The sequence below is a fragment of the Aspergillus piperis genome (assembly GCF_003184755.1).
Source record: "Aspergillus piperis CBS 112811 unplaced genomic scaffold BO85scaffold_15, whole genome shotgun sequence".
Lineage (NCBI taxonomy): Eukaryota > Fungi > Ascomycota > Eurotiomycetes > Eurotiales > Aspergillaceae > Aspergillus > Aspergillus piperis.
This window is the reverse complement of record NW_020291605.1, coordinates 773,613-800,810: the sequence shown is the minus strand read 5'-3', so window position 1 is coordinate 800,810 and position 27,198 is coordinate 773,613. Positions and strand designations below refer to the sequence as shown.

Sequence of the window (27,198 nt, the reverse complement as noted above, 5' to 3'; positions counted from 1 at the left end):
GAAAGAAGAAAAGACAAAGTCAATCAATTCAGTACAATTGCACAAATACATAGGAAATCGGGTGTTTCTCTCAACTATGCTCGAAGGCAAATGAGAAACAGAAAATACAATGTCCAAGTCAGGCGACTTCGGAATAAGTAAAAACACAACATGCTGAGACGCTTCGCTCATGAGTTCCGGGGCCCATTCAAGGCAGATAAGGGGTATCTTTTCTTTCCATATTAATGGCACTTTTGGCCAAGGTTCCCAACATTTCTCCGCAAGAGGGCTTGGGCAGTCAATGAGACAAGTCGGCATTAACGTCATTAGTCAAAAACTACACAGTATCCCTCCGGGTCCAGGACGGTACACGGTCGCGACCGCGAGCAGCAGGTAACAAGAAGGGTCGAAATTAGTCCACACGAACAGAAAGAAGAGAAGGTTCGCAAAACAAGATATGCTATGCTGAAGGGGGTATTGAATGATGACCGGCTGCAAGTCATTAGCGGAACCGGCGCACATCCGGACCAGTTCTCCCCGCATACAGCTTCTTCTGGGGTGCAGCGCTGGCCACAGCAACATTACGGTTCAAGCGGCTGGTTCTCCACCTCTCATACCAGACCACACGGCTCGCTTCGCGGAGGTCAGAGCGCCATTCGTTAAATACGGCCTCTTTCAGCTTGAGGAAATCACAGTGCTCGGCGTTGTACGGGTCAGCGAACCCCCAGGCAAACTTGCGCCCAACAGGCTCGTCGCCAGCCCTAAGCGAATGTGGATCAGGAGACAAGATGGTGAAAGGAATATGCTGAACGACGGCTTGGGAACCGGAAGACTTGCGCGTGTCCTGGCTGCGCTGGGAGGGAGAACGTGGAGACCGGGCCTCTGCACCTTCCTCGTTCGCAGCGCTGGCCTCCGCATCCTGTTCGGTATCTTGACCTTGCGCCTCCTCGTCCTCATCATCGCTCTCAGAAGATGTGTACTCTTCCTGGTCGTCCAAAGAAAGGATCTCCAGCGGGTCAATATTGGCTTTCTTCAAGCTATCCCAGACAGCCTTCCTGAGGTACGCCATGTGGGCTGTGGTGATCGTATCGGCCTTGCTGATAACTGGAACAACGGTGGTCTTGCCCACTATGGTTCGCAGGACCTGAACATCAAGACGCTCGTCAAGAACGCCAATGACAGGTGTATCGGTTGCCCTTGGGGTTCCCTGCGCAGCCCGCTCTGCAGCCGCTATATTCTGGTCCAAGCGGACTGGATCCAGGATCAAAAAGGTGCAATGGATATGGGTGTCGCGAGCTCCAGGTGACCGAACAACCTTCATTTCCTCACTTAGCGTTTCCTCGAACTTACTTTCCAGGAACCCAGTCACCCCTCGTAGCTGGATGTCAACGATGTTCTTCTCCAGGCCTTGAGAGTCCCAGAGGGTCAGACCGACTCGTTCGCCGTCGATCTCTGTCTCCAGATAGTGGGAAACGTAGCCCTCATTGGCCGGGGATTGGCGAGCCTGATATGCGATTTCCTCTGGCAAACGGGAGGGGTGCTTATGCGGCGGCAATTCCAAGGACTTCTTGAGGAAATTGAGAAACGAGGTCTTGCCCGAGTTACTTGCGCCGACAACAAGGACACTAGAAGCACATGAGAATTTGACCCCACCGAGCGATTGACTGTAGAGAATGCGACTTACTTGTACGGGGTGGGATCCTTGCGCCGACGCAGCCGACGCGGATTGTTGACGGTACTAACGGCACTGCTTGCGTAGCTATAGCGTCCACGGTGTGTCATGCTCTCTGCTCGTGCATAGGCGTCGCTCGGCTCCGGGGCAACTGGCGTGCTTATCGTACTGCGGGGCACAGCTTGCTGCTGAGATGAGTCGGGCTGGCTTGCAAGTGCAGCAACAGTGTCCCGGCGCTCATCGCCGCCAAAGGTCTCAAGAACTGGGGCCGGCGAGAGATCAGGTAGACGCGGGGGTTGTTGATACATCATTGACTCGCGCTGGCGGCGAGCTTCTTCTTCCGCCGTCTGAGCCTTCGGCATCTTCTTTCCGTTCTTGCTTCCGGACGAGCGTCTTTCGCCTAAGATTTCAATGGACTTGGAGCGACGAAGAAAACCCAAAGAAGATGTCCGGCGTTGGTCTTTGGTGTCCGTGACGACAGGAGGGACTTCTGCGGAAGGCTGAGTCCGACCCGGGGTCCGGGGTGCTGGTGAAGCGGTTGCCATTGGTTTTTATTATGGGCGGGCTCTTCCCTACCCTTATCACTCACTGGCTGTAACACAAATTGGGGGGGATTTGCCAAAGAAAAGTGGGGACACAGGGAATGAATCGTGTCTCAGATATAGACGCAACTCTTCTTTTTCGTCCCAGAGGATCAGTTAGTTTAGTGTACCCGGGGGTTCTTCTTGGGTTCGATCTTGAATAGGAAGGCCCAGAACGCGTTCAATTGATTTAAACCACCCTAGCCCAAAAGACAAACGAAGTCAGTCCCAACTCATGAACAACAATCGGAACTTGACTCCATCAAGACTGAGCTAATGATTGTGCGGTCTTGCGGGATTGTTGAAAGATCATAATATCATTTCGGGTTGTATGATCAACGTACCAAACTTACACGCTTATTCTGGAACCAGTCGCGTGTTCCTCCTTTTTGTCCAGGTGTAGCACAACTGCCTCGACAAGTGAATCGATCCTCGATCAAGCAAGAGAATAAATACTCGACCAAAGTTAGAGTGTCGGTGACCAAAGATGCAATTAAAAAACGACACGGCTCTTCAGTGATCACAAAATCGACATGCACAAGCCCAGCAAGCAATTGTCGATCTTAACCCACGTCGCCTGTAGAGAAGCAGCGGGGCTTTAATGGAAAGAACAAACGGGGTTTTAAGTCTGTCTGTCTGTCCTTTTTGACTCACGATCCTACCAGGGAGAGTTGAGGAGAAGCCTGCTCACAGCGTCCGACTAAGGCGGCGCATACAATTGCGATAAGATCAAATAATATCAGAAGAAGAGAAGGATGAAGAGGGTGGGAACAGAAAGAAACGGCACAAAAAGGATGACGGCGCTGGAGGGCAGATGATGATCGACCAGTGAGAACGGAGAACAGGCAATGCTTTCCTGTCACCGAACCGACTCGTTGCGCAAACAAAAAGACCCAATTGACTTGACCTCTCACTTTCCTGTCACTGTTCGTTGGGAGTCTCAGAGCTTGCTGAGTTCTCCGATACCCTTTTGTTGGTGTTGTTGTTGTTATTGTTTCTTTTTTTTTATTTTTTTATGCTTTTCTTTTTTGAGGCGAATGTTGTTTTTCGTTATTCCTTTTTTTCGCTCTTCTATAATTTCTTTTTGTCGCTGCACCTCGTCGTCTCGTTCAGGCGGAGAAGCAGCTCGGGAAGCTTTTTTGGAGCTGGATGAAATTCAGGGGCAAAACGGCAGCCAGCAGGGGAGCTCGACCTTTCCCATTCTCCCCCACTCAGCACGCTCTCCGAATGTATTAGGTTGCTACTTAGGTTGCTTCTAACTCCCGACTTGGTCTAGGGCCGGACGGCTAAGCTGGAAAGTTTGGCTCGCACACTGGAGGGGCAGCCCGTTTAGCGATTTCAGTCCACGTCTCTCCAATGCAGTACGACACTCGTGTGCGTTGGTATAACCGGGGGGGTCATAGGGGAGGGGGGGCGAGGTCAGCTTATTTGGAATGATATCTGCATCATATCTCTTCTCTGCTTTGTTTCGGTTGGAATGCTAACACCTTACGGAAAATACCAAGGGCAGTCTGGAAAGAAAAAAGGCCGATCAAAATCCACTGTACCGACGGAGAAGGTCCAGATGGAGGAGGGAGCCACAACTGCCTGAATAATGAATGATCTTCCCCAACACCCATATCTCAACGCTCGTGCAGTAAGTAACTAACTACTTCCCTTAACGGAGTCAGCCAGAATTGGGGTAGTTAGTTAGATAACTACTCGGTGGTCTAGAAGTTAGACCGGAACCAATTCAGTAGTGTCTAGCCGATAGACACGGATTGGATACATTTCTCATGCTGGATCAGGCGGTGATCAAAACTCCATCCACACGTGGGTACTCCGTGCTATCGACTGTCATCCCATCCCTTGAGTCCACCACCAGATTCTGGTTGCATATGGCATGCAACCATTCCTACTGTCGTCACTCTGCGATCATATCTCCTGTCCCAGCATGCCGATCAGACTTTGTCCGACTGCTTTAAAATACAACAGATAATCACTCACACAGAGATATAGTAAGTATCCTATCAAAAAAGGGGCGACAGGAACAGTTCGGCATTTCGGTTCTTCCCGATACCTCTAGACAGCAAAACAGCAAAACAGACAAGACAGAGACACACACAAAACCGCCCCTTTTCTTAGTGCGGGGAGGCAACCCCCCAATCCAGTATAGTCGGAAAACCTTACGTGGTCGGGTAATAATATTACTTGTTATTAAACGATTACTGGCAGCCCAGCAATGAGCAATCAGCTTACTCCCTCCCAAATTTGCCCATGTTCCCGTGCTCATCCGCCTGCTCGTGCCGGTCAGCCCCTGAGTTATTAGAGGTTGCTGTCGGACCACTCCCTATCAGGAACAGCGAAAACCAATAACTAGGGAGTAAGCATGGCCTACAGTAAATACTACCTGATAGAAGAACATCCCTAGGCCATTCTACCATAAGCTTCTGTAATACAGACTAGCTGACTTGAGTCCCAATTTGCGTTCTATCTAGTCAGTATTCCCTCTTGCCCTGCAGTGGGAATGTGAATCTGGACTAAATGCAGCAAAAAGCAGCCGTAATCAAAACATCAGATGATCAATCTCCCAAGAGGCTGACTTGAAAACACACACACACACACACACACACACACACACACAGAACAATCTAATCCACAATCCCACACAGTGGTGTATACCCTGTCTTACAAAAGTACTCCGTCCTGTATCCCGATCTCCACATTTATCCACTCCCCTCTCTCTGTCCCCTCCCCATTCTCAACGGTTTATGCCATTCTACCCTGCACTGTATCCAATCGACAAAAATGGTATGTATAAACAAAAAGAAAAGAAAAGAAAAAAAGAAAAACTACCACTCTCTCTCCATCATCTCACCATCCTCATCATCCCAAATACGGAAAGGCAGCACGACGCAAGGACTATCCGGACAAACAGTCGACCTGACAAGGTGTTTGAATTTAGGCCCATTCGGGCCCGCACTGTATTTCGCTTGTCCAAAGAGCTCCGGTCCCCCCGGCAATGCGTCGTCTCCCCACTGCCCATTGAACTCTAGCCAGTTGGCTGGATATCTACGGTCGTAGGGCTGGAATGTCTGGCTGGCTGCGTCGAAGCTATATGCGTATGCGTTTGCGATGGGATCCCATAGGGTTCCTCTGTCTGTGTAGTCCATAACAAAACCGAAGGGGAGGTTGAGGTGGGGGATGGCGTGGTCATGGGTGCTATGTATTTCATTAGGTTAACATATGTTGTTTTAGTTATGGTTGTTTTTTCTGGGTAAGGCCGATATTATAATGCTCTCTAGGGGCAGTTCGTACGTACCCAGGTACTGCATATACGGCATGAGAGCCATTAGCGGAGTATGCGATCGGTCTTTTGCCTTGCTTCTCTGTTGCGTCGTAGGTGAAGGCTTCACCTCCAGCATGTTGGCTGTACCAGATTGCTTGTGGAACTCCGTTATCAAAGCGAATCATGTTGTGCTCCCTAGGGATATCAGTTGGGATTTGATGTAAAAAGGTTTAGAGGTATTGCGCACCAGTCACCGACGTGGTCTCCAAACTGCATTCCCAATACTGTGTTTCCCATATTGTACCTTTCATATATTCAGCATGGGCTGTAGCTTGCTCTCAGCACTACGGATCACTTACGCATAGAAGTAGAAGTAGAACGCATCTACTGTCCCATTTCCATGATCACGAGTGATTATAGTCGATGAGACAGCCCCATTCGTCTTTCCATTTGTATCTGGCCTCACTCCACGAAACCATGCTGGCTCTGGAGTAGCATCGATGCCCTCTATTGAGGTAAGGTAGACGCTGGTGTTTCCCAACTTGTTGAGTTCCGCGAGGTTATTGAGTGTTAACGGTGATGGTGCTCCTTTGATTGAAGTATAATTCACCATTGGTATCGTGTGTACAAGCTGCTGTCCGATATCCGAAGGCATGTATGTTTCCTTGCTATATAGCCAGACGAGTGGTGCTGGATATGACTTAGAACAGTGGCCTTAGTAGATATCCTAGAACTTGCTTACCATAGTCCATTACATAGCATGGCAAAGCGGTTGATGTCAGATTGTAGGCCACCATTGTCTCGTTGGGCTTGGTCATTGACAGGCGTAACTGCAGCACAGTGGAGAATAACTGCACTAGAAAAGTCCACATGTTGACGGGTCAACCGTCATTGATTTCTCTGTCAAGAAGTGTAACTTAATGTAGAGAGAGCTGTTTCCACTATAGAAGGCGCAAGTGCAGATAACGTACAGCAGGGTTGTCCCGAACTGTAGCCAGCAGCGTATTAGCGATGTTATATTGCAGAGGTGCATATCAGGTGTAGAAAATATGAGACCTGCCACACGGTGTGGTACAGCCTGCAAGCCAATGCCTATCTGACCTTCTGACACTTCCATGTCGAGGGTCATTGCTGGGCATGGATTCTGTTCCACCCTCACTGGTAAGGCTAGTCCGGGGATTGTGGCAGGTGATGGGCCAGAAGAAGGCAAATCATTGCTTTTTCCTTAGCCCCGTGTCAAGTACGGAGTACTGGCTGCAGAAACAGATGTGGCCGTCTCCTCGCCCACCTGCGATCTTCATTGCAGGGGTAGTCCCAGGGTCCGAAGCATTCTGCAGCGATATTGGTTGCGAATGAGTTGTTTTGCGATAAGCATGATTTGGAGTGGTGCATCTGATGGGCCCTTGTTTGGGATCATAGATGAATGTGATCGTCCGGTCACACTCTGCTCCTGCCAGGTCCCGTGATGCTGTCTGTAACCAGTCAAGTATGCGCTTTTCAACCCATGCCAAATTCCTTGCTTCTCAAAACATACAGGCATATACCACCTCACCGAGGGGGGTTATTTGGGTGCATCATGCATGGAACGGCGCATAGTTCATGAAATGTTTTGTTAGCCTTATGAATACCCCTCGCTCGCTCAGGTCTAGAGAATGCTCATATGCTAACATGTTATTGGATATCATAAACAGACAAGCCTTCTTAGCGCCCATTCCGGGTTCAAATTGTCAAAGTCAACCAAGTCAATACGACTGACTACATAGAAGCCAACACCATCCCGAAGTGAGCACGGATCAACAGAGAACCGAAATCATAACTTCTCTTCTGCAGCCGCCTTCTTCTCCGCCTCAAGCTCCTTTCTCTTCTGTGCCTCTTTCATCAACTTGAATAACCGTAAATCGAGAGGTATTCTTTCACCCAGCCAAGTAGCACGTTGGGTGTGATTACGCTCTTCCTCGGTTTCCACCGTATTCGGATGGATCAATGCACTCAAGGGTCCCCGATTGACAACAAGCCAGGGCACAAAGGCACCAAATTGTGCAGGAGTGAAAAGGTTAACTTCGAACATGGCCACTGGATGAGGCCCTATCGGCCTGTCGAAGAACTGGTAGATTCGTAACTCGGGAACTACTCAAGTCAGTATTGTTACTACACGAGTATTAAACCGCTATTTTAGCAAGGGGATAATACTCACATTCACGCCTGATCCTCTCCCACAGGGCTCTTGCAAAAGCGACCTGATCTGGATTGTTCTTTGATGATGCAAAGTCAGACAGGGAACTATGACGCCCAGTACACAAGTATCCACCAACCTGGAAGTGATAGATATGAATATCGAAGCCCCCACGACGACCCTTGGTGAGAGGGTCCGGGAACTCCTCGTATGCCTTACTCAGAATCCCATGTTGGGGGTTTCTTAAGGACTTTCCATCCTCGTTTCTTTCTCTGTACCATGACACGGGTTAGGCTCAGCGCGTAGAACAATATATAATCCATTCATCTATCTGAATCGAAATTTCACCTTACTTACTCAGATAGCGGTTCTAGGTTCTCATATCCCTCTAACGGTGAGGGATACGAATATGCAAACTGGTCCGTCATTTGAGCTCAGGCGTCGTCGGAGGTACACAAATAAGATGTGCCTGCTCCGCGTGTGGAAGACTGCTTCAAGACAGTAATCTGATCAACTACTGCTTTAACCTGCCTTTAACACAATCTGCAGCGTACGGTCGATAATCCTCTAACACTCTAGATGTTGTCTGATAGTAAATGCAGTAGTATTCTCAAGCAGAACGATGGTAAGAAAATCAGCTGCTATCCGAGTCCATATCCGACAGTGCTACCAAGTTCCGCCATCGGATAGCGGCGACAACATATACCAATCAACTATGACCAGAAAGACCCCCAATACGTCTGTCTAATATCTTACCAATCAAGTCTTGGACTGTGCCACAAAGAACGTCGGGTCTTATCCACTCATTGTTACCAGCGATGAGGCCATTCTCAGGTGATTATGCAACAGTATTGCGATATTCCGCACTTATGACAAAAGTGCGGAACTGGGTGAGGGGCTTGTCTTGGCGTGTAGACCCGTTGTTTTGTGCCTGAGGAAAATAGAGTTTTATGGGGGAGCAGTATACTATAGAGTAATAGGGGGAAAAAAAGAAAAAAGAAGCTTTTATTTATGTTTCTATTCGAGGAATGTTGGGCTTTAAGTCGGCATTATTGTAAGATGCATCGCTGCTTTCACTTAGAGTGGTTGGTATGCAGCTTGAGAATCCTTCGGGATTCAAATATATTTTCCTAGCGTTCTGATAAAGGCCTGGATTTATTCAGACCACACCCCACAGCTGATTTAATCTATAGTGATTACTAGTACTACAGGCTAATTAGAGATTGAAGAACAGATACAAGCTACTGGCCCGTATCAGAGGATATCATTGTAAGAAAGTAATCTATATAACGCTAGGGAGCTGTGATTCACAGTATGATAGATATGTAAAGGCCCCCAAGACCAACTGATATCACCAGGAAGCTTTAACGTCAATATGCCCATCCTGATCAACAAACTTGCCCCGATCCCACTCTCGCCCCTCACCCTTCTTAGACCACTTCACATCCTCTAGCCTGCCTTCTGAATCATCCCCTGGCGTGGAGGTAGTGTTGCTCTTCCAACGGTCCACAAATTCGTTACTGAAGCCAGCTTCCCGCAACCTCTCCTCGCCCCTCTGCTTCCATTTTGCCCGATCACGCAACGCCTCCAGAGAAAGCTCCCAGTCGTCATCTCCAGTCATTAGACCAGCGACAGGACGGCGGGTAGGCCTGCTACCTGCCTGCCCATCATCATCCTCCAAATGTACATCCGTAGTGGGGTCGTAGTCAGGGGCGAAGTGTGCATCGATGTTGCTCATGTTGGGTTTATAGGCACCGCGACCGCGGGAACGAATGGGCGCTGAATACCCATGATCGTTGTCTTTCGCCGGTAGGGGTCCGACAAGGTCTTCAAGAGGATCCGACTCATCATCCAAAGGCGTTTCCTCCTTGAATTGTGCCTGAGTAAACGTTTGTTCTTTGCTTGTCGATGTACTATTTCTTCTAGACGGTTCCTTATCACGAGAACTGCGGTGACCCCTGCGGTCGCTATCTCTAGTCCCGCGCCTGTCAGATGCTCCTGGGGACCGCGAACGTGATCGTGACGACTCATGGCGGTTGCGATATCGTCGGCGATGGCTGCGAGAATCAACATCCCGGCCGCGTTCCGGGGATCGACTCCTTGAACGAGAATCAGATCGGTGGCGACGACTCCTTCTCGAGGATCTATGCCGGTCGTCATCGGTATCTTGAGGGTCACGCCTCCGTCGGCTCCTATGCGATTGGCCTCTCTCCTCCGATGCAGAGCAACTCCTATGTTTCCTTCGACTAGAGCCATATCTGTCCTCACGATCCCGTCTTCTATCACGTCGCGACTCTCGATCGGTTGACGTACGCCGACTGCGACGTTGATCGCGATTCGTATCGTTCGCTGAAGAGGATGACGCCTGGTTCCGCAACTGTCGCATTCGCTCCCTGGCCTCCCGTTCTTCTTTCCGTTTCAATGCTGTATTGTGATTGTCCGTCTCTCGGATTATATGTCGGAGGAATCGTGTGTTCGGTTTAGGAGCGGCGCCTGTAGGCCTGCAGCAATAAATTGTCAGCTCAATGATCGTCGTAAAGTATTCGCCAGAGGAAGTATATACCTTTTGGGCATGTATGCTTCCAATCCATGTGCCGAGTATTTCAGGGAGCTATCCCGTGCTTCTCGTGCGAGCACCTGTGCAACGTAGGCATCGTCGCTGGGGTCGCCGATTGCTTTTCCGGTGTTGGGAGGCATGCTGTCGGACCGTGGGACTGGAGCAAAGGTGGGAGAGTAAAAGTAGGAAAGTTAAAGTATTTATATCATATTAATATATAACGCCCATCCGGTAATTGTATCATCCAATTCGAAAGTGAATATATAGAGAGAAAGGAAAGCGCGGCCAAGTCTACAAATGTGGGAGGCAAGAGCCATACATGCGGCGATATTGACGCTGCTGACCGGTGACTTCACCGCCCGGCTGATAAAGTGGTGGGTCCGATGAATCTGTTTACCTCCGCAATGTTTTTGCCGACGCGCGATAATGAATGGTTTTTGCCTTCACCCCTCATCCCATTGATTCGAAGACGCCATAGATCCAACCTTACACTGCCATTGAAATTGTCTATATTGGGTTATTGAGGGATTTTACAGATTTAGCAAGGATACAATGGCCAGTTTAACACCCGCAGAAGCACGAAAGCAACTGCAGCAACTAACAGACGACAATGGCGACTTGAAAACACAATTGAACATCCTCCGCATCAGCGAGCCGATCTTCTCTCCTGACTCTGATACCAGGCGCTCATCACCATCTAAGCGTAGGTCAGATGTATCTACCTTTGAAACACCGACACCTGCTTCCTTGGAAGCGGACTTGACACACTATAAAGTATGAACAAATTCTCCCGAAGTGGGGTCGCTCTATAAGACCACCTATTCGTGCTGACAATACTCGGAAAGGAATTGTTCTCGAAGTTACGCTTTTCCTACGTTGAGCAAGTTACGAAGGAGAAATTTCTGCGTGCGATTGTGGGCGATCCGCCTCTGGTGGTCGGTCACAATGAAAATGTTGAAATGGAAGCGCAGTTGGCGGAAGTAAAGGCGGACCTCAAGGCTCGCAAAGAAGAAGTCCGAACTATGGTGGAGGAGATGGAGAAGCTGGGTAGGGATCTGGCGAATCGTAAGTACTCCCTTGTCTTCTGTACAGTAATGACTTATGTCCGTGGAGTTTCGCTTCGTGACCATATCAACGACTGTCCTAACGATGGAAAATCTTTAAACAGGTTACAAGAATGTCCAGCTACAAATGACCCAACTCTCAACACTTCCAGAGTCGATTGGAAACCTCGAATCCACTGTTGCCGAGCTACGTGCAAAACAAGGATCAGACGCAAACGGCCCAGAATCGCAAAACCTCCCCCTTCCTGCAACGCTGAGTCTCCTGTCTGAGCGGGAGGCGGAGCTTGCGGCTCTTGATCGACAACTTGCTGCAGTGCAGAATACCCTGCCCCGCAAGACACGAGAGGCCGAGGCGGTGGAGCGTGAATTGGGTGTTCTAGAACGGCGGAAGACAGAAGCGATCGCACAGGCCCAAGAGGTTAAGAGAAAGAAGGAGGAAGGCGAAAGTGACGGGCTGGTGGAGACGGGAAGATGGTACCGGAGCGCGGAAGAAACTCTCAAAAACCTTCTAGGTGTTACAGGATGAGGGCACCAGGCGTGGGCATGACTTGACGATACTGGGTCTAGGGACATGGCGTTTGCGGTGGATAAGCCATACATGATTACTTCGGTGTTCAGTGCTCAGGGATTACTACGACTAGGGAACCAAAAGGTATGGGAATCGAGCCGTAGGCTACTAGTTCATTAATGGAATCGCATGATCGTACAACGTTATACGCTATGCTGCAGCCATAACGGAGCCCCGTGATTTTATTTTGGCTAACGAAACCCGTCCGTACTCCAATTTTTAATCCTTTACTCCTCGTCCTCCTCAGCCTCGTCGTCACCACCACCGGCAGCAGCGGCAGCCTTCTTGCGCTGGACACGGCCAGGGCGGCCACCACCGTAGGGGGAGGTAAGGGCGAAGTCGATGTGCTTCTGGGAATCCAGGCGGACCATGTAGGAGGGGACGTTGACGATCTGCTTGCCGACACTATTTTGAAGGTTAGTAACTTGGCGTCCTTGGGCCAAAGAGTTATCGGTTGCGCATACCGGATGTGACGCTGCTTGATCAGGACACGGGCGTGGTGGATGGACTTGGCAAGACCGAGCTTGTAGACGCAAGTCTGAAGACGACGCTCCAAGAAGTCCTCAACGCGGAGGGCCAGGACGTAATCGAGCTTCATGCGAGACTCATCGAGGACACCGATGCGGACCAGACGGCGAATCAAAGCGTTACCTTCGAAAAGACGCTTGGGGTCCTTCTCGTCGAGGGTGAGAAGCTCACTGTTCCAACAGTCAGCCATTGTTCCATCACCTTCTCTTGGCCATTCTCAAAGTCGATGATCCATGCGAAGTGGGGTGCGCATACCGAGCAGCACGACGAATCTTGGACAGGGTGAGCTGGACACGCCACACCTCACGCTTGTTGCGCAGGCCGTACTCGCCGACAATCTTCAGTTCCGAGTCACTAGCGATGACAGTTAGGCATGGGAACACACGACTTAAACAGAAGCACGCTTCTGATCAGTGGCCGGAGAGTACTAACAGACGGGCCGACTCGAAAGCTATATCAACATGTTAGTATAAATTCCATGTCGCAAAGTTATCGAATTTTTGCAAAGACTGATAAGGCTACTTACGACGACGGGGGACCTTGTAGGTCTTGGAGTAAACGCGGCTGTTGAGAAAATTGCCATTAGAATGATGCGATACAGGTGTAGCTGATCGCTGGTCGTATACTCACGGGACGGGGGCCATGACTGCTGATTTCGGCTTGTCGCGAGGTTGTCGTACACACCAAACTTCACGAAAATCGCGGAAGATCTGAAGTTGAAGATGCGTTTTGGAGAAGGGAACTAAGCGAGCGAAGGTGGAGCCGGAAGCGGACTAGCGCAAGGGCTAGCCCTCGGCGGCGGAGAACGGCCGCACTAAGCACCCGAGAAGTCTACACCATCGCGAAGGGCGGCATAGCGAGGCATTTCTTCGACGTCGACAAGTTCTCAACACCAGCACCACCAACACCGCCGACATGGGTCACTCGCACGGTTTGAGAGCCGGTACTCGGGTATGTCGATTTTACCCAGGAAATTTTGCAGCACCATTGCGCTGGCCCGAAACGCGACCGCTGACGAACTTTTCAGTATGCCTTCAGCCGTAACTTCAAGGAGAACGGCCAGATTCGCCTGTCGACCTACCTGAAGACCTACCGGTACGCCGAAAATTCTCGCCGATTTGGATAATATTTGCGTGAAGGAGCAGGATCTGATATTTTTCTAGGGTTGGCGACATTGTCGATATCAAGGTCAACGGTGCCGTTCAGAAGGGGTCAGTACAAATTCCGCCCGGTTGAAATAGTGGGGATTCCGACATGAAGGATTTTGCGTGTTGGGATGCTCGAAAACTTTGAACGAATAATTGGTTTGCTGAGACATTTGGAAATAGTATGCCCTACAAGGTCTACAACGGTAAGACCGGTGTCGTCTACAACGTGACCAAGTCCTCCGTCGGTGTCCTCCTCTACAAGGTCGTCCGCAACCGCTACCTCGAGAAGCGCATCAACGTCCGCATCGAGCACGTCAAGCACTCCCGCTCCCGTGAGGACTTCATCAAGCGTGTCAAGGAGAACGCCCAGAAGAAGCGCCAGGCTAAGGAGCAGGGTGTCCACCTCCACCTGAAGCGTCAGCCCGTCATGCCCCGTGAGGCTCACCTCGTCGAGGGTACCGCTGCCGAGACCATCACCCCCATCCCCTACGACACCCACATCTAAACGAATCAAAAACGGTCGATGCGGTTGTTTGGTGTTTCTGGGTTTTTCAAACTTAGGGTGGGGCTTTGCAATGAGACGAAGCGAAACAGAGGGTTCCCAGATGTTCTATCACATCTAAATCCTGTGCATAGATTCCCCGGAATGAAAGAAAAAACAAAATTTCCATTTCCCTGTTCGAAAAATGATATCCATGCGTTTTGCCAACTACCGAAAAATCTGCGAATATGGCTTCTACGACACAACACTAGACTTGATAAACCCAGCACTCTCTCTCAACCTTGAAACCTGCATCCGATTCTTTAAACCCTACAACATGGTTTCTACGGTACGCAACTGTATGCCTGGGACGACGAGTGACGTATGGAGTAGTTTTGGCCCTCTTCGAGTTTAAGCCTCTGGGACGTTAGATGTAGCCTGCCTATCCGAAAGCCATATCGAACATGTACACGTAGGGCTGATTTACGATATTATTTGTATCTCTGGAATCTGGATAGTACCCATCTTCTTTCGATTCCCCGCAGTGGATATAGTAATTAAGTGCTATTATCAGCCTCCGCCCGATGAAGGCTGTTCCCCGTCGCTCTTCACTTGCTACATGTAGATTAGTTCTCCATCCCCAGTGACTTACCCTTATCGGGTTATCAGTGACGTGCAGGCCAGATTCAATGTCTATACTAGATCCTACGCTGCGCCTAAATCTATCATACTAGTGATACATCGTCGACTGCTTCCTACTAGGATGGCGAGTGAAAAATATAGGTCTAGTAACTTGAAGTTACTTGTTCGGGTCTATGAATCCTCCCCTTTTCCTACTCCTTCTAACGGGTCTCCTATTCCACAGAGAAATGTTCCCTTGGCAAGGTTACCACTACACTACTAGATCAGACGTCGCTAACGGTCAAGTGCTAGAACCATTTTCAAACTCAACAGGCTCAGATCGAGTGTCACTTTCATCAGGCGAACAGTTATAACCATTCGAGATTCTGTGCTTTCATGAACGATGTGCCCGGAAATTCCCCGGAAATTTTTAGTCACAGCATACGCAGTGGCAAATTGTATTAGGTATTCAAGACGCTATGCTTTGTTCTCAGATTCCAGGTTTCGACATGTGCTATGCGATTTGCCATCAGACAGCGCTGACGGATGAAGCAGAGACCATCAGCTAGCACCGTGAGTTACTTCGTCGGACAACATGATTCCAAACATACTAGCGACCCGAATGGCGCATGGGCAAGCCTGTTCGCGTGCAAAGGGGCCAGGTAATGGCCAAAGTCTGATAACCTGTTCGGAATCATAGCGCACATGGGCAACAGATTTGTTGGGAGTCAGAGGCTCCCGCTTTAGTGACCCGGCTAAGACACAGTGTATATGTGGGAAGGATGTAGCATCTCCAATAAGAAGACCTGTTTGTAGATGCTGACTATTTAGTTCAAAGGACACGACTTTAGTCAGGTCCAGATGGACTAATGTACTCCGTATGGTTCCTTTGAATGATTAGTAGGATAGGCCGCAATTTGGGTAGTCCGCAGTAGCCTATGGTGCCTGCATTGTTAGTGCCCCTTTGACCATGTCGATGCTACCATAGTCACCAGATCCGGTGGTGAAGTTATGCCAGGAAGACTTGACAGTCAGTTTGTACACCATGAAACTTTTTGCCAGCTTCCTTCTCGGAGTTGGTCGAAAACAGTAGCATTTTCCTTGCTGAGGCAGGAAGCTAGTACCCCGGGAATGCGGTCCGGTGCCGTTTCGGCAGGTCGATACACCTGTCAAGGGAGGGTCTCCGAAACAGTAGAGAGTATTTTTACAGAAAGGGTGAAGAAGAGCACCAGTAAATAGGAAAGAAGTTAATGGGGACCCCTAAAAATAAGTTGGTCCATTTCTTCCTTCCCCCCTCTCCAGGGGGTGTGGACAAGGTTGAATCGGCCCAGGAGCAAAAGCACAGCAGCAGTTCGGTTCGCGAAGAGAGTAAGTAACTCCAGCGCGGCTCCAGCCACAGGGTTTGCGGGAGGCCAGCGCGCTAACCGAAAGCAGCCCGCCTTAGTGCCTCAACCTGAACCGTCAAGTCATCGTCCATGACTGCAGCCATCACCCGATCACCATCCCGAGAAGCACCACCTCCTTCGTCACGAACCTCCCTTTCGGGACTCTCTCTCTCTGGGCAGCGGCCTTCTACCATAATACTGCCAGCCTTCTCACGCCCCGCCCTTCTGCCTCGACATTCACTTGGTTACCAGCCTCCTAACACTGGTCCCCTCTCCGCCGTCCACCTGGTCGTTCGGAGCTTTTACGGCTCAAGTAGTTGAGCTTACAGTTCAACCGTGGCGATTCTTGATACCTGACCATAGGTATATTCTCAGCCCGTCCCTTCTCATGCATTCATAAGTTCAGGATTACAGTCGCCACTTGTTTCCGTGTTTACAGTTTCAGAACATTTGTCTAACAGATGTCGCAACCTGTTGGCCTCACAGACTCAAGAATTGTTATGGCAGAGCAGAGCAGCCACGATGTGGTAGACCAAACCCTGTCGGGCGGCGATCCTTCGCCTTCCGACGTTCCTGCGAGCACCACCGACAAGAGATCTGCTGGAGGGGACGCGGGGGAGTTCAAAGACACCGCTACAACAACACAACCGGAGACGAACGCGAGTGACAAACAGGGTGAACAAGGAACGGGAACTACCGAAAAGTCAGAGCGAGAAAGCAAAACAAAAGATACCGATCAGACGCCGAGCGTGAGTGATGCCGACAACGACCTCGCAACATACCTACTGAACCCGACGCAGGATACCCCAAAGTCTGGTCCTCTGCCGGTCGCCGCACGGGCGCTCGAGATGAATGGAGTAACGTCTGGGTCAGATGCTGGGGAGGACACAGCGTCTCAGGGTGGTTCAGAGTCCGATGCCAGTCGAACAGAGGGCAGGCTCCGTGCCGGCTCGAAGAAGCCAACCTCCTTCAAGCCGGTTACATTCGCCAAGTTTTCTGTTCCCAAGGCGCCGGGAACTCCCCCGATAACAAAGGCTTCTGAGAAAGGTATTTTGCATTCACGCGTAATACAGAGGAATTAAGTCTGATTCACTACAGCCCCTATGACTTCCACTACCCCCCTGGGGACGCCGCCGCCAACCTCCCGTCCTCGCTTGGTCGTCAAGACTACTAGCAGCCTACGCGACTCGTTATCGAAAATGGGAACAGGTGCAGCCAAACCCGGTGGAGCTGGACCGGATCCGAACCAAGTTTGGAATAGGAATCGGCGTAAGACTACAAACCTTCCAGTTAACTGAGATGTGCTTCTGACCATCTTGTCCTTGCAGCCGTCCAGCAAACGCCTCCCAAGCACTTGACCGACGAAGAGTTGAAACAACAGTACGGCATCCATATGACCTCAAGGATACAGGAAGACGGCGGGGGAAGCGAAGCGAAATGGGCAGACATAGATGACGACGAGGATGATTGGGCCCCTGAGACGATTGAGTGGACTGATGGCACGAAAACTAACCTCACAAACCAAGAGCCTGCGCCATCCGCTCCAGTACCCAGCCAAGACACGGTGGCAGATGAATTCAAAAGGGAGTTTCCTCCAGTTGAGCAAGCAGCAGCAAGCATCAAGGAAGCACCAAAGTTCATACCGAAACCTACGACGTCTATTGGGCCAAATCCCACGGTGCTTCGACTCGGAGCAAATGCAGAAAGACAAGCAAAGAATGCCGGTCTTGCTGCAAAGGGACTGAATGACAAATCTCCTCTACTATCCACAAGTCCGGCCCCTCCGCCCGTCAAGTCGCCTTGGGCACCTCTGCCACCGGTTGAAAAAATCTCACCTGTTATTCCTCCAATCCAGGTTCAACCGCCGATGCGGGCTCCTGCTCGGGAACCTTACCCGACTGACGGTTCCGGTGGTCCCTTTCCTCCAAAGGAAATTGCTGCAGACGATTTCAACCGATCTTGGAAGGAGATGCAGTCTGGGACCCGGGAGCTCTACAATTCTCGATCTGGCCGCTATGAGCCTGCTCCTGACACGAGGAAGGGGCCTTGGCGCGCTGAACAGAGTTACCGTACCCCTGCCTTGTTGCAGAGGCCTGCCCAAGGTGAACAAAGTGGACCAGCAGAGCCCTCAGCCGCTTTCCAGACACACCGATCGAGCGGTCAAGATGGTATGCACTGGACACGGCGTCGGACATCGTCTAATGTGAGCGGGGGAAGTGGCAGCTTTGGGCGTCGGATGTCGATTGGTAGACCCGATGTGCCCCAGAAAGTGTTCGAATCTAGGAGGGGATCACAGGTGAACGGAATGATTGAAGCGGCCATCCCTCGTAGAGATATGCCACCTCCCAAGGAAGCTTCCCAACGCGAACTATCGCCTTCCCGACGTGGCCCTGGTCCTTGGCCTTCAAGAGGTGCTGCAAATGTGCAAGACAGAATAGCCAATGTACCGGGCGGGTCAGCACAGCCACCCACTGCCCCGACAGTGGAAGAGCAGCCAGCAGTGCCCCAACCGCCTCAGGAAGACCCTGTCGCTATGCAAGAACGCATCATGAAGGAAAAGAGGATGGAAGCTAGGCAGCGGAGAATAGAGCAGGAGGAGCGGGAAGAGGCTGCGAAGCGTGAAAGGATCCGGCAGAAGCTCGAGGCGCTTGGTCCTCCGCCCGAAAAGCCAAAATCAAGGCGTAAGGAGTCCATTGATGCCGGTAAGCCCGAGGCAAGCATCGCGCAGGCTACCGCGCAAGCGGCCCATTCTCCGCCGAAACCTCCAGTACCTGAACCGAGCGGGGAGCCGAAGCAATATGGCATGATGAAGGTCCACCATCCAGACACTGTGAAGAAGCTTGTGGATAGGGAAAGGGGCAATACGGATAAAGCACCACCGGTTGCTACTGCGCGACGCACGTCTTCGCCTGCGCGTGAGCCCAAGCAAGAGACTAGCCTGCCGAACGGATCTCAGCAACCCGTCGTTGCTGAAACATCAAGCTCAGATAACTTGCCGGATACCAAGGTCGACGAACAAAGTTCCCAGTGGAGAGGCAATCTTACTACCCCCAACACTTATCTGCCTTGGTCCCCGAATCCAAAATTTGTGGGACCGGCACCTCCTGCCATCTCAAATCCTTGGAAGCCTCTTAGCAATGACAAGACGCTAGGCAACGGTATCTTTGAGCAAAGCCTAGGGGGCTTCCCTGGGAGAGATATCTCCATACGCAGCCATCTAGGTCTTGACCAGCCACCCATGGCCCCAGCGACTCAACCCTTCTCCGCTCCTTCGCGATCTCCACAGGATGGGGTATCTATCTCTCCGTTACCGTCCCCGGAAGCTAGGCATGTTCCTTATGACAACATAAACCCTATGCTGCGTCCCGGGCCTATTGGACCACCAAGCTCGCAGCACTCGCACCGGCAACAACAGACAGTGGCCTGGAACAATTTCCATGCAGTCGCTGCCAAACGTGAGGCAGAGGAGAACGAGAGGCTTCGTAACGAGTATGATTCGATGCGTGAGGGACCATCTTCTTCACTCCCTGTTACCTTCAACGAAACCTGGAAGCAGGTCCGGACCGGTGACCAGGCTGGACAGAGACAAGTTGTCGGAATCACTAAATCAGCAGACAACAACGCGCCTCTGCCAAATCCTCTCCCTGGTTTTGATCCCACTGTCAGCTCTTTGCCTTTCACTGAGACTCCAGCTCGTCCTCTCGGCAGCGTTCCGGTCCGAAGTTCACGATTCTTCCCTCAAGCAACGGAGCATCTGAGGAAGCCAGCGAATGACGAAGGTGATTATTTCCGGAGTATTTCGCCGCCTCCCCCTGAAGAGATGTCAAGCCACCCAGTCTATACTGGTGCGTCGAACAGGCCCCTGGTCCATCTTCCTGCGCCGAAACCCATTGTCAAACTTCCTCCTAAAGTCGTAACTCCGCCGCCACCGCCTCCCACCTTTGCCTCGATGGTTGCTGCCCCTCCGCGTCCAGCTACATCCTGGCAGGAGAAAATAAACACTCTCTTTGGCAAGAAGACGATACCCGAGAAGAGAAATGCGCTGGCGGTCACATCAGCGACCAAAGAACCTTTCGATGTTCAGTTGCATATTGCTTCAGTCTCAGTCTCCCTTCCTTGCAACGGCGAGCTTCATGTCGGAGATGGTGAAGTAAGTGCGAAGCAAGTTGAAGAAGCTGAGGAGATTTTCGAGGACCGTGAAGTAGGATCTCTACCAGTCGTCAGAGTCCCAACCAGAGCGCCTCCAGCGGCATGGCAGGCTGCGCGAGCACCTTCGCAGTCCCGGTTGCGGTCCAAGCACTTGAAGTCGATGCAAATTCTCAGTGTTGAGCCTTTCTTCGTTGGATATAACGATAGGGATTCCGCCGGAAACACAAAGGTTTCGATCCGCTTCCCCGGTGCAGCCCTGGCAAAGACCATGACCCTCCCTCGAAAGGCAGGGGCAAATAACCCTCGCCCACGCGGCCCTTCAGGCTATAACAAACCTCGAAAGACTACAAAGCCGCGCGAGGGCAACGCCTCCTCACAAGCAAAGAAGCCTGCCACGTCCCAAACTAATGGCAGCAGCTCTCCGCGACGTCAGTCCCGGACTGCATCCTGGGGACCCCGTACTTTTAGCGGATCCCAGTGAAGTCAATCGTTCTTTTCCATGCGGAGTGAAGTCTCATGATTCGAGTTTCAGCTGTTAGCCTTGTGTTGGCTTTTGCCGGGTTTCAGAAATTCATTGAGCGTTACATTTCGGTAATGATTAGCTACGCTTGCGAGGGAATCCGATGGATTTGGGTTTGGTTTGAAATTTTTCAGTATTCTTTTAATGCTTCTTCGCTTGCCGTGCCATATTCCCTGCGTGCGCATATTGTCAACGCCTCCCCCTCTTCACAAAGTAACATACGCCATGAGTTGAGCGGGACGATTGCTATCAGATTTTATACAAACTCTCATCACACGCTACTACCATGTTCGATGCTTCCTTCTATCTCTGTCTTCGCGGGGGTTATCCAACCCATGTCACGTCTTTCCGAATCCCCCCACAACAATTCATCTGCTCGTACCCCGTTATCCTTACTTCCTTTCCTCGAAACTTGACCTCCCGATTTCCGCATGTACGGTGCTGTATCATGATCAATGCAGTTCACTCACACAACCCTTTCCTCTCCTCCTACTCTCTCATCTTACGCAAACCCTTTATCCATCTCCCTGTCGCTTTCACCTGCTCCGTCGATAGTACATCATCGTCGTTGAGCCATTTGAATCCTCCTTCTTTCTTTTTTCTATAGCTTGTGGAACCGGAGCCAAGATTCTGGGAAAGGGTAAATGGTACGGGAGCTTTGTGTTAACGTGCAGAACCGTGTATCTAGCATTTGTTCTGAGGTGTGCATTCGAATACTCTAAAGTTATGTGTTGTTCCTTTGAGTGTAGATGTAGTGACATGTGGTATGGAAGCTTGCCTGATCATGATGTCAACTGCGAAATCAGCTGGAAAGGTATAATGTTCGCCATTCACAATGTTTGCCGGTACTTGTACAGCATTACGCCATCTTGAATACTACTACCATCTGATGGATACTAGATATTCATATCAAAATAGTAGTACTAACCGACTGATGAAGTTGAATTCCACAACACCACTGAACCCTGCTAACGCTAAATATAACCATCCATCCTATGCTAAGCCACAAAACTCCCCCGGCAAGGCACTAAGTAATAGTAATCTAATTTACAAAACATCCATACACCCCAGGAAAGAAAAGAAAGGAACAAGACCTCCAAAATCAGCAACAAGCATACATAATAGACACATACATTAGACCACCGACTCCATATATTAGGGTATCAATCAACCTCCCCGGCTTTCCCGCTCCCGTGCAATAGCTTTTTGCATCATTTAGGGTAACCCTACCAATTCCAGGTACGGGATGAAGCAGTGAAGACGGGTGGTTTCCATTGCAGCCGGGCGGGATCGATCTTGCGAACGCCCTTGATTTTCTCCTTCTCCAGGCGCTTCTTGTGCTCTTCGACGACTTGGTCGGTTAGGACTATGACCCAGTTTCCTTTCTATATTGTAATGGAATGGTTAGTGGCTGTATCTTTCGGGGTAACTGAGAGTGGGAGGGAACATACATGGTAACGGAGCATATTAAACACAACCAAAGTCTCGTGGACGTCTTTCTCCGTCATGGAAGTCAGCATTGAGAGGTCGTGCTCGCTGACGGATTCCCGGCCGGTTTCTAAGAGTAGTTCCACGAGGGTTTCTCGCCAGTATTGTCGGTAACTGAGGAGACCGAGATCACTGAGAGGCTTCTCGGGCGATCCGAGCTTTCCTTCGCGCTTGCCGAGCTCGTAACTGAAGGAGATGAGGAGACGGCCGTACCCGCGGCGTTGGTATTGAGGGAGGGTTAAGATACAGGCCAGGTTGTAGCCTTCCGCGGAGTCTTTTTCCTTGGAGAAGTAGCCGACGAGATGGCAGCCTGTTTCGTCTCGACTGCACATGCAGTAGAAGAGGAAGGGGTCGACGTCATAGTACAGTGTTTTGTGGTCGAGGAAGAGTTTGCTCAGTAGACAGAGGTTGCGACACCAGGTCCGTTGGCGGCGGCCGTCGACTTCGAAGAATGAAATGTAGTCATCCCGGTAGATTTCGTTTCCGGGCGGGTGCACGAGGGTGCATTTGGAACGGTGACGCTCGAAGGCGCGCTTGTTGTCGAAGTATCCCAGGCAGAACTCGTCAATGTATACGACGTCTGCGTCGGAGAACGATGCCGGGTATGGCGAGAAGTACCAGGGCTCGATATCATATTTGCCCATTTGGAGACGGGTCAAGTTTCGCACGCGGTGAATCTCTGTTGGGTTCTGGGTCATACTACCGCTAGTACGTAGGCGTTCGATTTCTTCTTCGCGCGACATCAGACCTAGTGCTTTCGCTTCTTCTTTTTCATCCTTAGAGAAGCCGACATCGATCATGTCGACATCGTCCGAGTCAGGCTTGGGGGTTCCATCTGCGGAGACAGCCTCTGAACCTCCGATGGAGAGGTTGACGGGGGTCTCGTCGCGGTTCTCTTTGCCGCCCGCTTTGGACGGACGCTGGACTTTGCCAACATTGGTGTTCTTTCCCGTCAGAAGATCAGGCGTTGCTGATACATCCCGGCTTTCGGCTCTAGCACGCTTCTGGGCGTTCTTACTAGGTGCCTTGTTGCCGGGGCCGGTCTTCTTCTTCTCCGGTTTCTCTGGCTGAGGCCATTCGACCTCATGTGACAGGTCTATTCTTCCGGAATCAATCCATTCTAGATGCAAAGTGAGTATGAGCAGCATGGTAGATCAATCACTAAAAGCCCGACTTACCATCAAGACGCTTGTTGAAGTCGACATAGTGGACGCTGAGGTGGTCAGTACCGAAAATCAGAACGCTTCAAGAGGGACACGAAACATACTAGAAAGAAGGACCATCTTTCCGCTGCTTTATCGAAAGAATTTCTGCTTTTCGTAGTTCTCCATCCTACACAGACAGACCAGTCAGTGATCATTTTCCGATATAGGCAATCGACCTCAGTATAGAGATGGGTATCATGTGACTTCCACGGCCGCACCGCAAAAGATCACGATGAACAAACTGACCTTCTGCACCATGGCCTTGACACCGATCCTATCGCCTTGATTAGTTCATGCGACCGAGGAAACCAGGGCCGTAAAACCCAAGACTTAATTTCAAAGAAATATTTCATCGACTTACCGGATGGTATTGAGGGTGGCGAACCCCTTCTCGACGGGGTCCGGGGTCCCGGTGGCCTCGTCCCTGCCGCCCATATTGAAGGAGGGGTGATTCTCAATGTATCTATAAAGGTTTTTTAGATGAAATCGCTATGTGGAGCGGATTGCGCGATGGAAACGCGAAAGGGGATCATAGGAGGTGATGGAGGATTCTCCGTTGCGATGCACCGGAAGAGACCGCCTTAGATTTTTGCCATCCGCTTTTGGTCATCCATCCATCCCCAGCTGCGCCCGTTACTTGGATGGATCCGTCGGATTTGTGCCTGCTACAGTGGTAATAGTCTATATCACCCCTATACGCTATGGCATTGCTTGCGAGGTGAGGTGTCTGAATTGTATCGGCTAAAATACTAATATAAAGTATTATGGATCTGTTTAAATTGGTTCTTGCTATTGAAGAGGAAATGCATACTACTACTATATAGCTTCAGTATATTTATCCGCTAAATAGTACAACCATGTGAATGCGATCGCAATCATACTAGCATCAATACTTAGTACTAGCAATGCCGAAGCACACACCAGTGAGCCAGCAGAGCACGTCAGTCAGTAGTACTAGTCTCTAGTAGTTGATAGGAAAGTATAATTACATTTCAAGCTGCAGAAATGCAGATTCAAATTCAAGCTAGGTATCTGTTTAAAACCACTCAATGCCACCCATTAACCATTCCCCCTGTTCCTGCCACGAGCTCATCAAGCTCGTCCTTCCGGGTCCTATACAGGTCTTGAGCTTCCCGCTCTCTGCGCATCACGAATGCCACATCATCTCTCAATTTCTCGAGTCTCCGTGAGAGAGCGGATTGCTCCGAGATCTGCAGAGTACGGAAGGCATCCAGCTCATCCGTCGTCTTCTCTAGGGCTGTGTGGGCTTCCACGATCTTAGTCCGGAGCATCTTCGCCCGGTTCTGATAGCCTCCGTAATGTAAAGCGAGCTTCTTCTCCAGCTTGTTGCCCCGTTCTGCCGTGGCCAGCAGAGAGTTTTGTACATTGTCGAATGCAGCAATCATTCGCTGTTCTTGTTGGTACACATCCTCCTCTTCATCGTCAGCATAGTTGGAAAGCCCTGGTAGCGCGCTGGAATGTTTTGTGGTCCACTGCTCGTCGAAATTTTCCTGCCACTCCTGCTGCTTTTCGGATGTGGAGACTTCCGCTGCAATAGCCGCACGGGCTTGCTCCATGAAGCTGTCATTTAATTGCTCCAGCTTGCGAGCTTTGCCCTCCACTTTAGCACCGGGGGTGGGGAACTTGCGGGCGTCGTGCGCAATGAGAAGAGCCGCTTCCTTTGCGACAAGACTGGAGATGGGATCCGTGATGTGAGACACCCGTTCCATCATAGCATCGATATCAAGTACACTCGGCCGAGGTAAGGATCGCTGGTACACCTGTGACTGGCGCCTGAACTCGGCCGCTGCGGCGCGCTCTCGAGCCTCTTTCTCCCTTCTATCGCGCTCAGCGGAATCCTCTTCCACGTACTCAGCAGCAGCTGTTGGTTCCGTAGATTCGGAAGGCAGCTCTTCCAGCTCCCATTCCGTTTCTTTGGGCTTTGGCAGGGCTGCCAGCTTGCTGCGGATGCTTTGACGCATAAAATTCTCGTGCATCTTAATATCTCTGGGGGTACTTCCAATCAGCTGCCCACCTTCTGCCTGGTTCAGAGCGAAGTGATCCCGAGGGGTCCGCAAGGGAGTGGCACCAGGCCCAACACCACCTCTCATAGGGGTTGCACCGACGCCATTGGCTTGCCTAAACGGTGTTGCCATCGGGTTGGGCGTAACAATCTGCTGACGACGCGGAGCAATTCCATCAAATCCAGTGGAAGACCCTCCCTCATGCAGGGGAGTGTTCTCGCCTCCCAATAACGATGATTGGGTCTCGGTCAAAGCTCTGATGTTGCGAATTTCGTTCGCGATGTGATCTTCCTCTGGCGGCGCGCGAGGTGTTCTGATGGGAGTTCCACCGACAATGCCAGTATAGTTTCCGACCAGACCGCGAGCCCCTTCTTCGTCTCCTGCCATTTTACTGGCTCTGTCACCTGCCATACCCATCTTGATGATGTCTTCCATTTCACCTTCGCTGACCTGAGGGGCCGGCAGGACAAGGGATCTTCGCTTGCTGCTTTGCTCCGCCTCGCGGATCTTCTGCATCTGGCCGGCACGGGCAGCAGCGGCGAACGCCGCGGAGTTTCCACCCTTGTCATTCTTCCTCTTCTTCCGCTCCGCCTCGTCATCCTGGTCTCCCTTCCGTTTGTTGGCGAGCTGCTGTTTGCGAGGATCGAACATCTCACGTTGCCTCTCATTGCGGGCTTCTTCGTCCATGGTATCGTAGAATCCGGGGGCTGCTGGCTTTTCGAATGGGATGTCGGCGTTATAATCCATTTCACCCTGCTTGCGGGTAACGACCTTGATGTTAATGCCAGCATTTTTGAGTTCACGTCGTTTCTGGAGGACTGCAAGTCGTCGCGATTCTTCCAATTGTCGCTCTCTGGCCTTCCGCTTCGCCTTCTTTCCTTGTGTGTTCGCCAAACGAGCGCGAGCTTCACTCAGCATTTCCTTCTCATCTTCATCGAGGTCAATGGTATCAGGACGAGCGGGCTTAGATTCCGGATCGGGGTCCAATTCGCCGGGTCTATGTACTGTCAGCATATGAAAGAAGCTAGCAAATCGTGTAATATCAAGAGTCGTACCGTAGCCGTCGCACATCGTCAGCACTGGGAGCAGCTGACTCCGCGCCGGGTCCTTCCAAAGCAAGTTCATCGTTCTCTCGAGCTTCCGCTTCATCCAGCAATTTCTGATAGCGTTCCAAGCACTGTGTTGCTGTCCGTCCCACGATAGGTGCGATTGTACGCCACTGTGTTGGCATCAACTTGGCCAAATGCAACAGCTTCTCATCCTCCTCCCTCGACCACTCGACCTTGCGGATGCCGGGATCCAGCCATTCCACCCATCGCGCCTTGCACTGCTTTGGTGTTTTTCGTGCTAGCAAGGAAGAAACACGCGCCCACTGGTTGAGACCATACTTCGACACCTATTATATGTAGCGTTAGTATTGCCAATCGCAGACCAGTCGGCTTTTGGACAGGAGTTAGCTGTAGCATACCGCTGCGCGAAGCACCTCATCCTCGATGTTCGTCCTAGCTACAGTTAGTGAAATGCAACAAATAACATGCACAATAGCTATGCACTTACCAGACACCTCCTTTGACGACAGGCATGGCTGGGCAGTTCTGCAGCCGCTGACAGCGACAAATTGATAAAAAACAAAAAGTAGTATAATACAGCGACGAAGCGCAATCCGAGACGAAATATATTAACGATTTGGACTGCTTGGTCCAGGCTGACCAGAGTCGATAAGGAACCGACGCGGGTGAAAAGCAAGGTCAAGTCCTGAAGCGGCGTTCGTCACTGGCCCGCGATAG

The 27,198-nt window shown here is 50.9% G+C and overlaps 9 protein-coding genes across 9 annotated transcripts; 3 read left to right on the top strand and 6 right to left on the bottom strand.

Annotated features, from left to right (window-relative positions):
- Positions 1 to 393: 393 nt before the first annotated feature.
- aspE (septin) lies at positions 394 to 2,638 on the bottom strand. Its single transcript, XM_025665671.1, has 2 exons — positions 1,664 to 2,638; positions 394 to 1,604 (listed from the first exon to the last, which is right to left on the bottom strand). Exons 1-2 carry the CDS (start codon positions 2,194 to 2,196, stop codon positions 482 to 484), a joined length of 1,656 nt encoding a protein of 551 aa, XP_025513596.1. The 5' UTR covers positions 2,197 to 2,638; the 3' UTR covers positions 394 to 481.
- A 2,138-nt stretch (positions 2,639 to 4,776) lies between these two features.
- BO85DRAFT_451465 (vacuolar protein sorting-associated protein 62) lies at positions 4,777 to 6,439 on the bottom strand. The gene is made up of 5 exons (XM_025660597.1): positions 6,243 to 6,439; positions 5,860 to 6,190; positions 5,748 to 5,804; positions 5,534 to 5,695; positions 4,777 to 5,433 (listed from the first exon to the last, which is right to left on the bottom strand). The coding sequence occupies exons 1-5, from the start codon at positions 6,370 to 6,372 to the stop codon at positions 5,064 to 5,066; spliced, it is 1,050 nt and encodes a 349-aa protein (XP_025513595.1). The 5' UTR covers positions 6,373 to 6,439; the 3' UTR covers positions 4,777 to 5,063.
- A 736-nt stretch (positions 6,440 to 7,175) lies between these two features.
- BO85DRAFT_79552 (uncharacterized protein) lies at positions 7,176 to 8,302 on the bottom strand. Its single transcript, XM_025665670.1, has 4 exons — positions 8,031 to 8,302; positions 7,813 to 7,945; positions 7,695 to 7,752; positions 7,176 to 7,627 (listed from the first exon to the last, which is right to left on the bottom strand). The coding sequence occupies exons 1-4, from the start codon at positions 8,099 to 8,101 to the stop codon at positions 7,311 to 7,313; spliced, it is 579 nt and encodes a 192-aa protein (XP_025513594.1). The 5' UTR covers positions 8,102 to 8,302; the 3' UTR covers positions 7,176 to 7,310.
- Positions 8,303 to 9,024: 722 nt separating this feature from the next.
- On the bottom strand, positions 9,025 to 10,512 carry BO85DRAFT_425533 (uncharacterized protein; the record flags this gene model as incomplete). Its single annotated transcript, XM_025658079.1, has 4 exons — positions 10,237 to 10,512; positions 9,987 to 10,174; positions 9,621 to 9,919; positions 9,025 to 9,540 (listed from the first exon to the last, which is right to left on the bottom strand). The coding sequence occupies exons 1-4, from the start codon at positions 10,368 to 10,370 to the stop codon at positions 9,025 to 9,027; spliced, it is 1,137 nt and encodes a 378-aa protein (XP_025513593.1). The 5' UTR covers positions 10,371 to 10,512.
- Positions 10,513 to 10,644: 132 nt separating this feature from the next.
- On the top strand, positions 10,645 to 11,864 carry BO85DRAFT_79536 (uncharacterized protein). Its single transcript, XM_025665669.1, has 3 exons — positions 10,645 to 11,004; positions 11,076 to 11,295; positions 11,399 to 11,864. The coding sequence occupies exons 1-3, from the start codon at positions 10,783 to 10,785 to the stop codon at positions 11,818 to 11,820; spliced, it is 864 nt and encodes a 287-aa protein (XP_025513592.1). The 5' UTR covers positions 10,645 to 10,782; the 3' UTR covers positions 11,821 to 11,864.
- An 81-nt stretch (positions 11,865 to 11,945) lies between these two features.
- Positions 11,946 to 13,044, bottom strand: BO85DRAFT_451461 (40S ribosomal protein uS4). The gene is made up of 6 exons (XM_025660596.1): positions 13,021 to 13,044; positions 12,917 to 12,954; positions 12,823 to 12,841; positions 12,646 to 12,744; positions 12,327 to 12,560; positions 11,946 to 12,267 (listed from the first exon to the last, which is right to left on the bottom strand). Exons 1-6 carry the CDS (start codon positions 13,032 to 13,034, stop codon positions 12,090 to 12,092), a joined length of 582 nt encoding a protein of 193 aa, XP_025513591.1. The 5' UTR covers positions 13,035 to 13,044; the 3' UTR covers positions 11,946 to 12,089.
- Positions 13,045 to 13,305: 261 nt separating this feature from the next.
- BO85DRAFT_461291 (60S ribosomal protein eL21) lies at positions 13,306 to 14,043 on the top strand (the record flags this gene model as incomplete). The annotated part of the gene is made up of 4 exons (XM_025661777.1): positions 13,306 to 13,341; positions 13,418 to 13,485; positions 13,554 to 13,601; positions 13,719 to 14,043. 4 exons carry the CDS (start codon positions 13,306 to 13,308, stop codon positions 14,041 to 14,043), a joined length of 477 nt encoding a protein of 158 aa, XP_025513590.1.
- Positions 14,044 to 16,354: 2,311 nt separating this feature from the next.
- Positions 16,355 to 20,818, top strand: BO85DRAFT_79389 (uncharacterized protein). Its single transcript, XM_025665668.1, has 3 exons — positions 16,355 to 17,072; positions 17,124 to 17,294; positions 17,354 to 20,818. Exons 1-3 carry the CDS (start codon positions 16,487 to 16,489, stop codon positions 20,653 to 20,655), a joined length of 4,059 nt encoding a protein of 1,352 aa, XP_025513589.1. The 5' UTR covers positions 16,355 to 16,486; the 3' UTR covers positions 20,656 to 20,818.
- A 798-nt stretch (positions 20,819 to 21,616) lies between these two features.
- cef1 (putative cell division control protein (Cdc5)) lies at positions 21,617 to 27,184 on the bottom strand. The gene is made up of 10 exons (XM_025662400.1): positions 26,969 to 27,184; positions 26,880 to 26,913; positions 26,467 to 26,807; positions 24,444 to 26,408; positions 23,749 to 23,850; positions 23,634 to 23,661; positions 23,450 to 23,514; positions 23,361 to 23,395; positions 22,146 to 23,302; positions 21,617 to 22,079 (listed from the first exon to the last, which is right to left on the bottom strand). Exons 1-10 carry the CDS (start codon positions 26,992 to 26,994, stop codon positions 21,921 to 21,923), a joined length of 3,912 nt encoding a protein of 1,303 aa, XP_025513588.1. The 5' UTR covers positions 26,995 to 27,184; the 3' UTR covers positions 21,617 to 21,920.
- Positions 27,185 to 27,198: the final 14 nt, after the last annotated feature.